A 12,889-nucleotide genomic window follows, 5' to 3' on the forward strand; every position below is an offset into this window, starting at 1 on the left:
TCATATACTGCCTTCTGCGCCCATTATATATTTTGACCCAGAGAGCTAAATGTGGCTGTTGCCAAAAAAACTCCAACAAAACACCAAAACCAAGTGAGAGTTGCAGCGAAGGCTTGTCTGTGCCCTGCCTTCATCCCCGTCCTTTCTGTCCTCTTACCCTTTCCTCACCTACTTCGTGAAAATGGTCTGTGGTACAATAGAAGGGTGCGTTTAGTTTGGAGACAAATGGAGGTGATGGAGGGAAAACTGGAAAACAGAGGGAGAGGGTTCTTGCTGATGAGGGCAGGCTTTAATTAACCAACAGCTTTTTGAGTTGTTAAATGTCTTAGAGTTTTTTGATCTGATACGAAATGGCTGGTTCTAAATTGCTAAATATTTACAAATAAGTGACCTGAATTTTTTATTTACATTCACAGTGATAAGCTTTTTAAAATCCCAATGTCTTCAAAAAAGTGAGTAATACAGAGTAAAAGCTGCAGTACAGATAAACATTTAAAAAAAAAAAATTAAAAAATCCAGGTGGTGGTCCAGGCAAGCCATTACCATCCATTCCTGGGTCCTAGAAGAGCTTGCAACTCTAGATGTGCTTGGGCATCGCTATACTTTTTGGTTTCCCTGGCAGTTCTCTTCTTGGGGAAGAGAAGGCCAGCAGGGAACTGAAACCAGGATGCCTGGTGGCTTGGTCCTACAGGGAATAGACAGCTTTGTAACTTGAGTTACCTAGCAGTTTATGAGTGCAGATGCAGTTAAGTATGCGTGCACACTCATAAACAGGTTTCCTTACTAGATATTACTATGTTTGGTTTTTTAAGCAGGATCGCATAAGTTAGGGTATGACAAGAATGAAAGAGAATATACAAATTCTTTTGCTACAACTTAATATTGGGCTTAAGTCTAATATTTCAATCTCGAGGAACTCGAGATTGGTTTTGATTTAATTGATTTAATAATTGATTGTTATTGATTTAATAACAAAACCATCTTTTGTGTTCTCTAATGTCTGGTGTATTGTTGAAACCTTTAGCTAATAAAGGACAGGTAAAACAAGAAGGCATGCACTAGCTTTAGTTCAGAGATGTTCTACCTGGTGGGGCTTTTTTCTTTTTTTTCTTTTTTTTTTGGTTAAGGCTGTGAATGGGAGAAGGTAGTTTGATATGATTAAAATCTATTTGCAATGTACCCTCATGTTTAAAAAAAAAAAGTGATCTGGAAGAATGTGTGTTTTGATATCTTCTGTTCACTGGTGCAATCCTCATTACTTAATGCTTCGTAAAAAGTATATAAAGTTGGTATGTTTTGTGGTATCTTACTCACTGAGCAAAGAGTTTAGTTATACATTATTCTGTGTGGATCTTAGAGGCACAGCTGCCGAGATAGCTGTTCGCAAGAAACTTTAAATGTCATTTTCCTTATCATGAAACTTCCTGCACGTTTAATACATTTTAACTGTATTTCCTTATCATATCTGAATGTATTTAAAAGCAAACACCCCATCTTGCTTTAATGGGAATTTTTGTTTACTTTTTTCCTGTATTCAGTATTCTAACTGAAATAATAAAAATTGAGGTGATGCAGCAACTCTGCAGTTGAGTGTGTGGAAAAGGAAAAGCAGTATTTTTCCTTCAGGCACATCGCCACCTAGCAGCTGTTAACTAAAATTTGCTCATTTTTTAGGTAAAGAAAAAAGGTAAGACCTGTATCTATGTACTCTTGCTTTATTTCTCCACCACCTTCTTGGAGCGTATTGAGGTATTGGCTAATAGGTGGTATATCATAAACGCCTGTCTGACCTCAGGAGCTGCAACAGATGCTTTTGTCCATTCAAAAATGGAATTATACCGAGCAGTACTGTATGGTGTTTTACATCAGAGCGTGTCTCACTTCTATAAAGACTGTCTTTTTTCCCTCGGTTGCAAAATTGGTCACTGTAGAAATAGTTCCTCTTTGCTGATGATCATCGAGGGTGAAATTTCAGTTATGTCCAAGTGAATGGCTTGCACATTGTTCTTCTGCGGTGTTGATTCTCGGCCAGTGTCGCGCATTTTCCCACTGAAGGATGTTGTGTGACATGGAGTGTTAGACCAAGCTAGTAAAACTGCACCAAGACCATTTTCTCAGGCTCTTCAGTGCTGCTGCCCGAGGCAGCGGCAAGCATGGGAGAAAAGAGAGTAAGGAGAGACGATGGGAGGACGGTGGCAGAGAGGCAGAGGACTGGGCAGGGTTGAGGACAGCGGAGAGAAGGCAGAAAGGAGTGCTCTGTTGTAGCTTGCTTGGAAACATTTGTTCTAAAGCAGCTCAGCGTAAGTGCTGTAAAAACCATATAAACTCTTACTGTCAAATCTGATATTATGGACTTGATATGTTAAGGAATTGCCATTTTTTCCTGCAAAAAATCAGGTAAATAAGTAATATGCAATTGTAAGGATGTATTTTTATATTAGGTTCTATTATTGCCCAAACAAGCCAGGACTATATAATTTTGTAGTGGAAAAGTTTTATCAGCATTTAGGAACCAGTGACACAATAACTTACTACACTCATAACATGCACTGTAACTCTTTGAAAAGGTAAGTTTCTCAAGCTTTTTTTAAACCTGAAAAACACTCTGTTGTTCTCATCAGCCTTTGGTACACCCGCATCAGTGCTTTAGTTGGGGCAGATGTTTGCTTTCTGAGTGAAACTCCTGATTGCCCTTCTTTGGTCCGCATCACAGAGGGGTCTCAGCCATAAACTGGATTCTGTTCAGACAAAAGAAGTGCAGCAAGAGTGCCCCCAGTGTGCCCCAGCTGCCAAGGGACACTGTCCACCTGACCAGACATAAGCTAATCCAGAGAAAACACATGGAGTGTAGATGGCTGAGTCCACTGCACCAGTTGCTTCACACTACTTTCATAGAAATACCACTGCATTCTCCAAGAGGGAGAGTTTGGACATTTTCTTGTTGTGAGAATTGTAGAAGAGCAGCACAGAAATCTTGTCAAACTCCACCCTAATGCAGGGACTAGCTGTCAAAATATGTATTTAGTCTCCTGGTTTTGACAATGATGATTCACCTACTCATTAGAACCGCCTTTTTTTTTTTCTCATCGTTTGCTTTCCTTGCTTCATAATACTTCTGTGAGAAGACATTCTTGTGTGAAGACTGAATTTGCTTTCCGTATTCAAGTGAACCAGAAGATCGCTAAGAGGTTGAACTATCTCATCTGCTATGTGGGATAATTAGAATCAAATCTCGTGTACTTCGATGTAAAGTCCAGAGTGATTCGGAAAGACACGTGGATTTTCAGTTACCTCTAGGGGATGCTGTTGTGTTAAAAGTTCCAGTGTTTTAAACATTTTATGTATAGACGTGGGTATTTATCTGCCTTACAGAAGAAAAGTGTGTGCAGTCCCATAGGAAGTACTCTAGCTAATATGAAGCAGAGATACTGCAGCACATAATTGTGTTTGCAACTATCAATATGTAGAAGAACAGAATGAGCTAACAAAGGTCCTGGGATGATGTTAATGGCTTGTTTTTCTCTGTAGGTTGCATCTGACCCGCTGGTGCATTGATTATTGATTTCAGTTCAGTGGAAGGTATCTCAAACTGGTGAAGTGTTTGATGAACAGCAGTTTGAATCAAGTAGTTGGGAATTCTTTGCTGTCAGGAACAGAGTACTTTACAGTGACACTGTCAGTATTTCACACTCATGTCTGCTGGACTTGAATTTGTTGACCTGTTAAGTTTTCTTTCTTTGAAAGATTTCATATTAACGGATTTTGGTTTTAGAATGCTTGAGATATGTTTACATTGATAATTTCCCCCCCCCCCCATTCTTTCACTAGGCATTGCCTTACTTTCAGTATAGATATTTTAATTTGGAAATTCATAAATCTCCCAGTGTTTGGTACCAGTTTATTATTATTTAATGTGAAGCATCTAAGTTGTTCATTACGCGACATTTGACAAGCGTTAATCATAGTGTATGCTGTACTGCTGAAAGCCATTCACATAATAAAGTGATCATTACTGTCTAAAAACCTGTAGACCAGTGACTACAGGTCTACTAAAGAAGACTTAACTTCTTTATTAGTGTCTGGACAGCAATACTGAGCAGTCAGTGATTTGTAGACAATACCCAACCTTGCTTTTCCAAACAGCTTGAAGAAACGTGTATCTTTGAATATAGAGGGGAATTTATCTTGGACTTTGAACTATAATGCCTTGCCCCATTGCGTGCAAAACCCTGTCTTGTAGACCACTGCTCTAAAGAAGTTTAGACTATTGCTTTCTTTTCTTCCTCATCACTTGCACTTCCCGCAAAAAATGAAGTATTTTAAATTGGAAAAATTAAATACTTCTCTCTTCTTATCCTTCCCAAGCATCCATAAAATGTGCTGTATTAATGTAAATTCAGGGATGCTCTCTATATTAAAAACTGTACATATCAGAAATATTTTCCCCAAAAGCTTTGCCATACTTACGTAAGAAACTTGCATTTCATGCTGAAGAAACGTGCCTCTCTTTTGTTAATGTTCTAGGTATGGATTCTTATCACAGTTTATATCTTAAAGGACTAAGACTTCTCTTGATGCCTTTATTAAGTGGCTGGTTTAATCTGAAGCATTGGTATAGAATCTCTTTAAATTTGAGTATGCACAACACGATCTGCTATGTGAAACTTCTAGTGCCCCTGCTTAAAAATCATAATGTTCTTCTCTTTATTAAAAACATTTCTCTTTCTAGAAAATACCACGTGTTACTTTGGTCTGGAGATGTGTGGTTGCAACTATTGTGGTAACAAATCCTGAGAGGCAAAAAACCAACTGCAACCTTTTTTATTAGGTACCATCCAAGAAATGTACTGTTACCTCAGCGTTAAGTACCCATAAGTTTTTACACCATGTTAAAGTCTTAAAGATTAATAGCACTTCCAATTAGGAGAGTGCCCTTTTTGCATATAAATAATCAATAAAAGGCTTCTTGACCTTCATCTTCCCGGCAATGCAGAATTCCTTTCAGGTAATTTGTTTCCTGCTGTATTGAATTCAGCACTGTTAGTGGACGTTCTCCTTCAATTGAAGTGTATGGGTAGATAATGCACAGGACTACTTTTTGTATCTGAAGTGAGGAGAAACCTTATTTGGGTTCTACGGAATCTTCCTTGGAGATACATTTCTTATTCCTATTTATCAGTAGTCACTTCAACTAAATTACCTCGTCTCACTGAAATATCCAGAACATTCAAGCAGTATTTTTCAAAATGCCTTGAAGAAATGTCACTCCATGAGTTGCCTCTGTAATGTAGTATCTTTCCCTTCTCTAACAGGGGGGAGAAATTCTCAAAGTGGAAATGAAAGTTTGTTATTAATTCTCCCTGACTCCATGCTCTTGTGTGAACCATTAAAATTCTCCATCCCAGAGAGGCAGGGATGAGTTATGTTTCGAGCCACAGGGCAGAGGGAGGCAGAGGGGAGATTGGGGCTCCATTAGCTCCTTTTGTTTGTCTTAGACCAACTTCCCCAGTACTTTGTTTTCTTTTTCTATCAAATCAGGCTGCAGGTGCCGGTCAGTCGCAGGAGATGCAAACTGATGCCCATTAGGTTAGCACATGCTTGCACCCATACAGATGTTCTGCCCAATTATGATGACTCGTGCACATCTGTATAAGCAGCTAGAGTCTTTGTGATCAAGGTTGGGACTGCAGAAGGGCAGACCACATCCTGAGATGAGAGCAACTGCTGTAAAAACCTCCATCACTTGTGTCATCTAAACTGGAGCTTTAACAGCTGTTAGAAATCCAGAACACAGCATATTTAACTGCTAATAGCCCTTAAAAAACCCCAAATGTGACAGTGTACTGATTGGATTCTGGCAGTGTGTGCGTGTGAGTGCACAGTACCTGTCCATATGCATACAGGTATACCCACTGTACCTCCTTTCTTTAATTTTAATTCTTTATCATACCAGAGCTGCTGTTTTGTTCTGTTACTGTAAAATAGCATTATTTTTCACCGCAACAGTATTGGGATACGTCCGAGGCCACGCTGGGAAATGAAGTAAACGTTTAAGAGAAAGAATTGATTTTAAACAGACTGATTCAGCTCGGTTCTCCCGCTCAGCAGGCCGACCAAAAAGTTCCTCCGGCGTGCTTGCACAGCGCCTCGCTCGGCTCCTACCCCGTGTCCAGAGGAGGCCCCTCTGCTCCCCGGACTGCCCCTGCTTCCCCCCCCTTCCCCCCCTCTTCCCCCCCCCCGGGCAGCGGCAGCGCTGCTTCCTGTCAAGAGCGGCTCTGACATGGCCCCTTCTGCACAGGCCCCCGCTGTTCAGGCTCTCCACCGCCGCCTCCTCTTTCTTTCAAACACTTGGTGCATTTAGAGACTGATCTTGTGCAGAAAATATCCCTGACATTTGAGGAGCTCCAGGGATTCACTGAGCATGCTCAGTCCTCCCCGCCTGATAGCCAGAGGAAGCTGGTTTACATACGAGTCATACCAAGCATAGCCTGCATGTCAGTGCAGTTAACTTGCAGCGGGCTGTGAGCAGAACTAGTGTGTCTTTGTCCTAGGAAATTTCCCTTGTTTCTGTTCTCTTTCTTTTTTTCCTCCGCGGTTTTTTTTTTTTTTTAAATTGGAAAAGACTTGAAAAGTTTTTAGACAGTCGTCTTTGTATTGAAGGACACAGTATACTTTAGTTTTCAGAAGTTGGGAAGGGAGAGCGTGTGTGTTTTAATCCCTCCAACTTTCCCTTAATAGACTTTCTTTCGATTAGCTGAAGGCTGGGCCTTGTGCTAGTGAAGTTTGGGAAGCCGGGAGCGTGCTCGGCACCATTTGCCTGGCTTCCTCCTCCCTGAACCTGGGCGAAAGCAAACAAGCTGGTCTTTTTTGCTAGCCCGATAAATGCTATTTATGAAGATGGACCTGTTGAACTACCAATACTTGGACAAGATGAACAACAATATTGGCATTCTGTGCTACGAAGGTAATGGTTTTGTTTCACGAAGCGTCTTTTGTCGGGTGTGTTTTCTGTTGTTTGTAAGCATGAATTCTTCCTCTTGAAAGGAAATCTGTACTGTCGGTTGTGAGACACCTCGCAGTCTGTACTGTCGTCGAGGCTTTGTTTAAGGGGTGGGTTTCTTTTGCTTTCCGTTTAATTTTTCTGTTCTTTTTTTACGAAGAGTATTTTCGGCGTTAATTTTATTTTTCCCCTAAGGGTAACGTCAGTTAGATTCGTTCAAGGGACCACGCTGCTTTTGTGGCAGGTAGGGGTTGTGTTCCCCGCGTCCGCGGCGGGCAAAGCAGCCGTTCCTAAGATGGGGGCGAGGGTTAACGCGCGCTTCTACCTGTGGTGCGGCCCCGCCGTTGGGCACGGCCGCCTCTAGACCCGAGGGCGGCCTGTAGGCAGGAGCGGGGCCTTTCCCGGGTGGGTTCGGCGGCCCGGGGGCCGGCGGAGGCCTGCGGCCCATTGTTCGGCTGCTCCTTCCCCGCACGGCCCGGAGAGCCCCGGCTGCGAGATGCCTCCCCCTCCTCCGCACCCCTCCTTCCCAAGAACCACCCCACGCTCCGGCCCCCTGGGGAAAGAATTACACAACTAGCTGGAAAACGTAGGTTCTTTTCTCTTCGCCGGGCTCTGCGTTTTACTTCAGCCAATGTAGGCTGGCGTTCGCTCTTCATACTGGGAGCATTAATAGTCCTGTTTGGAAGTTGCCTGAGGTAATGGGGTAAAATCAGTTCCTTAATCTAGCGGAGTTTTACCTACGTGCAGTTTGAAGACGTGGTTATGGCTTGGCTTTGGCTGGGAAGAAAGGCACCACTGAGCTAATTCAGCTTGGCAGTAGAACTGTTTTTGCTGTAGCCACACACAAGCACTGCAGAAATCTTTCTTCTGATTCAGCAGGAACATTTTCCCTGTTCGTTTGGAAAATAAACTTGCTGTAGTTGTCAGGGAAGAAACAATAAGGAGTGTATGTAGGACTAGGAGCTATCTATTCATACCCTTCAGAAAAAGACCAGGCCAGAAGGACGGGGAGCTGAACCTCACTTTGGAAAATACCATCTTTTCTACCATTAAATCAGCACGGCCACATTTCTTTCCTTCGGGAAGTGGAGGGGCTCCCTGTAGAACTGCTAGTATCTCGGTTTCATTTTTTTTTCTTCTTTTCTCTTTCTTTCCTGCACAAATATGTATATATTGCTTGAATAAAGCTCTCCTACAAAAGATTGAGCTTGCCCATCAGTACAGAATAATACAGAGCTGGGATTCAATAGAGTTGAATTTTCAAGCTCTTTCTTATCCCGTGCTTTCTTCATTACAGCAAGAAAACTAGTTTAAAAAAAAAAAAAACACAACTTGCAGGGTCCTTTAACTTTTTCATTGCTCTCTGTAGTTACCAGTGCTTTATTTGAAAGCAATTGACAACTTCTGATGGAAGACCATGAAGTTTTGCATAAAATTCTACTTACGTGGTACATGTTCCTGAGTGTTTTGTTGCCTAAGGCAGAAAAACTGTAGTTTTGGCTCATTAGTTCAATTCATTATAATTATGCCTAATATTGATGGAAGATTCTTTCCAGCTCCTTTTTCCCCCACCCTCTTCTCCAATAATTGTTATTTAACCAGATCTTAGCTTTAATAGTTCAAAAGCAAAAGAACAGCTTAAGGAATACACTCTAATATAGCAGTCTTTGTTTAGTTTAAACATCTGTTGCTATTTCCCTTATTATGGAAGTTAACGTTTTTAACACTAAAATAAACACACGCAAAATGAAGAAAAGCAAAGCAAAACTTCAGTGGTGTTTATAGTGAGGTGTTTATATCCCAGTGGTTTAAAAAGTATAAACACTGGCAACATCTGCAGTGAACTCGAAGGGTGTTTTAGAGATGCCTACAGATCTTCCATGCCTCTGCCGTAGTATTTATTTTATAAGTGAGTTGTGTCAGCAGTGATGGATCTTGTCTTTTCAAAGACACTGCTGCGGTAGTAACTATATTGACAACAAAGTGCCCTTTCAAACTCAATTAATTAGGATTTATTGAAGGTCATACTTGAACTACTTATAAACAGATGCCTTCCTGAAAAGTACTTTTGCAGATGTAGGGTAAGATACAAATACATTGTATGATGTGAAAGTCGGTTTGTAATTTCAGAGAAAAGAAGTATGGACCTGTATACCACAGGAAATAAATGAGATGGGTTCCTTATTCCTTTAGAACCTCTCTTGAAACACTTGCTTTTGCTTATTGAGATAATTGGTATGCTGGTGAAATGTGTCATTATCTTTTTATGAGGTTTACCAGCGGTTTTAATCTTTCACCTCTGGCACAAGCCCCTGGAACTATGTGCCATTGATTTGTAGCTGCAGCTTATGGCTAAGAGATGTATTGGTACATAAGAAATGGGAAAAGTTCTTCCATCGTGTACATTTGGCAGCCCTTTAGTTCAACATGGAGTAGAAGAGTATAATTTGCATCCCAAGACAAGTCCTGCTTTTTCTTGCCCAGCAAGAGTTACAGATAGCAATTTGCTATCTGTAAGCTTCAGGCTACTGAGCTAATGCCAGCACTTAGTTAGTCTTCCTTGACTGGTAGGTGCAGGAAACCTCAGCTATGTCTTAATCTCATTCTGTTCCTAAGAAGTGTCATTCATGATCATGCTCCAGTGAGTATGGGAACATTTATTGATAGAGTGCTGTTTAGTTCATAAACCATATTTCTGATTTTGGCTTACTCAGTGGAGGTCTGCGGGAAGAAAGTCAAATGGTGATTAATATAGAAGGGATCTGCTTTATGGACAGAAAAGTGCCCTTTTGTTGAGGTTGGGGGGGAAATGGGAGATCTAGAAGTTCTCCCATTAACCGTTAAGAAGTAATGGTGTGTTGCAGATTTAGCTGACCGCTTTGTAGTATGGAACCTTAGCTGATAGTTGACTGTTTTCTCAAATGTAATAATTTTTTAATTTCTTTTTCTCCCCTGTGAGGGTGGTCAAACACTGGCACAGGTTGCCCAGAGAGGTTGTCGGGTCTCCATCTTTGGAGATACTCGAAACCCCACTGGACACGGCCCTGAGCAACCTGCCCTAGTTGAGCCTGTTTTTGAGCAGGTTTGGACTAGATGATCTCCAGAGGTGCCTTCTAGCCTCAACACTTCTGTGATTCTGTAATATGATGGAAAGTTCTGCATACTCATATAATTAAGACAGCCACAGCCAGCAAAAGCATTATAACCAGTGATGAGGTGAGGGGTTTTTTGAATGGGGCTCCATAACTTTGAACTGTAGAATAAAGCCATTTCCTTTCCTCAGGCTTGTTTCTTTTATACTGATAATTTCTACCCTTTTGAGTGTTTTCTTAATATTATTACTAGCTTTGAGCGCCTCTTGATGCCCCATGATAATCTCAACTCTGACGCTTTTGGAGGAAAATCTTAATTTTAACAACCTAGTGGTTTTTTTAACAAGTTGCATAAAAGCGAACATTTGAGTTTTGTCTCCCTCTCCGGTGAAAGAAAATTTTTAAATCATTCAAATGAGAATGTTTAGTCTTTGCCAATGGGAAAGTGACAGTTACATCAGCAATGATCAACCACTTCAAGCAATGTATTGTAATATATTTGGTGCGATAAGAAAGACAAGAAATAATTAGAGAATTGTTGACTCAGCATCTGGATGCTGATTGCTAGCATGAATACATCTGATAACCTCCTACTAAACATTTGCTGCCAGTGATCAATGGCCAGTTTAATGAGTAGTGCTTTCTTATCATTGTTTTCTTCCTAATGAGCTCAGAGACATCAGAAAACTCTTGGGAGACTGTTGTCCTCGCTGAGGTGCAAAGGCCATGAAGCAGAACCATTCTGTACCAGTCTGGCATTCCCAGTGCTTCCTATCAAATGACAAGCACTTGATCCGGGCATGTATTCAGAGGTGGAACATCTGCATCTTGTTTTGCAATGGAAACTCACTTAACTTTAGCTGAATATTCTTTCTCCAAGAGTCTTGTGTGTGAGGTAATGGCAGGAGGGCTCAGAGCTAAACAAAACAAATCACAGGTGATCCTGCTCTCTGACTAGTGCAGGGGCAGTCTAGCAAGCTGGCTCCTCGATTCCAACAGAGTATGTATGAGAAAGTGCAGTCTCCAAGTAGATTTGTTGCATTTTGTTGTTTATCTGAGGGAGTGTACAGATGGTTGTGTGTTGGAAGGCAGATTTCTGCCTGCCTTCCTCTCTCTCCCATTTTCAAATGCTTTGTGTTATTACTGCATTCTCAAGGCTTGAAACTGCTGTGCTGGGAATGGTATACAGAAATGCAATAAGATGCTAAGAAATCCCCCAGGCATGTTATGAGACTTGGAGCACTCGAAATAGTTATACAGAGTTCTCTGGACAGTCCAGAAGACTGGATTTTTTTAATGAAGAAAATTGGATCCAGATTTGTAGAAAAACACCCCTTTTTGGTTTCAGGACAGCTTACATTAGTTAGTGGCATATAACATAATTATTTCACTGACTTCCTGTAACAGTGAAGCATTAGTTGGCTACAGCACTGAGCTTGCATAGCTATATATCTTCTTAGGGCACTGCAAGGCATTTTGAATATATGTATTATCTTCCCAAAAAGGCCGGTTTAGATGTTTGATATCAAACAAGGAGACTGAAACAGATTCTGCTAACTTCATTTGCTTTTTAATGAAATGTAACGTGTTTTCTTAAGTTCTAAAGAATAGTTTCCATCAGTTTTCTTTGCTGACCTTGCATTTTACTCTGGGTTTGTAACATCAGTTTCTCCTATTAACTCCAAAGTTTGGTTTAGTTTCTAAATATATAAAATGACTTTAACACTATTCTTAATAGAATTAGTGGAATAATAAATGGGATAAAAATCTCCTTCATGGTGAATTAAGTGTTCTTATATAATGCAGTGTAAAATTTCTGTTCAAAGTCATGTAAACTAAGATGCACCTACAGAATGTTCCCCATTTATAGAACATTCTGTGGGTTTTGCTTTTTCAATGTCTTTTATCTTCAGGAAAAAACAAAGAGCTCCAACTTCACAGTTGGGCTTTTCTTACTCATTTCCTCCTAGCATGAAGTTGGGAATATCCTTTTCAGTACTGACATCAAAATTCAGTTTATTTTCCTCATTCATCAAAGGCAGGATAGATTTAGGTCATACTTAAGCATTTTTTTTTTCCCTGGAGTTCTGTTGTTCTCTTCGCCCTTGATGCTAGTTCAGCATTTGTACTGAGAACTCAAACAAGGAAATTAAAAAAACAAATATAATAGTGGGTTATCCCACAACTTTCGATAGATAAGATAGGCAGCACATTTTTTCTGAGATAAAAGGTAGTGAGGTTTGTAGCAGTAAGTTGAATTCTGTGTTAATGAGCAGTTTGCTTAAAGGCTGTAACTTGTTACTCACAAGTCAAATTTGTTACAGTGCCAGGTCTCTTTGGATATAAATCCAGGGATTTCAGGAGACATTGAAAAAGCTTAAATTGCTCCAGAGTTTGAACAATGCACTGTATTGTATGGAGAACTGTTAGAGGAAAAAATACAGCTTAAACAACAGTCTTCATTGTGTGGCATCTGAAATTATGAATGAAAAAGTTCATCCATATGTATTGGTTTTGCCTTTTTTAAATATCTGCTTTGCATGAAAATAGTTGTCTATTAATTTCTTCTTGAGGATTAATACAGATGGGCCTTTATATTTGATTTTGGCTGAATAGACTACAGAGTTTTAACATGCTGCATGCAGACAGTGTGCCAAGCAATTTAGCAAAGTTGTTTACACTAACAATAATCCAGCAGGACAGAGCCTATAATTTTTCACTGATAATAGTATGAGGTAGTGACGAATACAAGTTTCTGGAGGAGTGTTTACAAAAATGGTATTATACTTTTCCAGTG

The 12,889-nt window shown here is 40.4% G+C and overlaps 1 protein-coding gene across 3 annotated transcripts in view; it reads left to right on the forward strand.

Annotated features, from left to right (window-relative positions):
• The window catches only part of VGLL4 (vestigial like family member 4), a 96,500-nt gene that overhangs the window by 41,363 nt on the left and 42,248 nt on the right, over positions 1-12,889 (forward strand). Inside the window, exon 1 of one of the 3 annotated variants that reach the window (XM_076345990.1) lies at positions 6,477-6,964. The exons of the other annotated variants lie outside the window; for them this stretch is intronic. Coding sequence (XP_076202105.1) covers positions 6,883-6,964 — 82 coding nt within the window. The 5' untranslated portion in view covers positions 6,477-6,882. Of the gene's footprint in view, positions 1-6,476; positions 6,965-12,889 lie in introns of those variants that run through there. 3 annotated transcript variants of the gene reach the window in all.

Source organism: Aptenodytes patagonicus, chromosome 8 (assembly GCF_965638725.1).
Source record: "Aptenodytes patagonicus chromosome 8, bAptPat1.pri.cur, whole genome shotgun sequence".
NCBI lineage: Eukaryota > Metazoa > Chordata > Aves > Sphenisciformes > Spheniscidae > Aptenodytes > Aptenodytes patagonicus.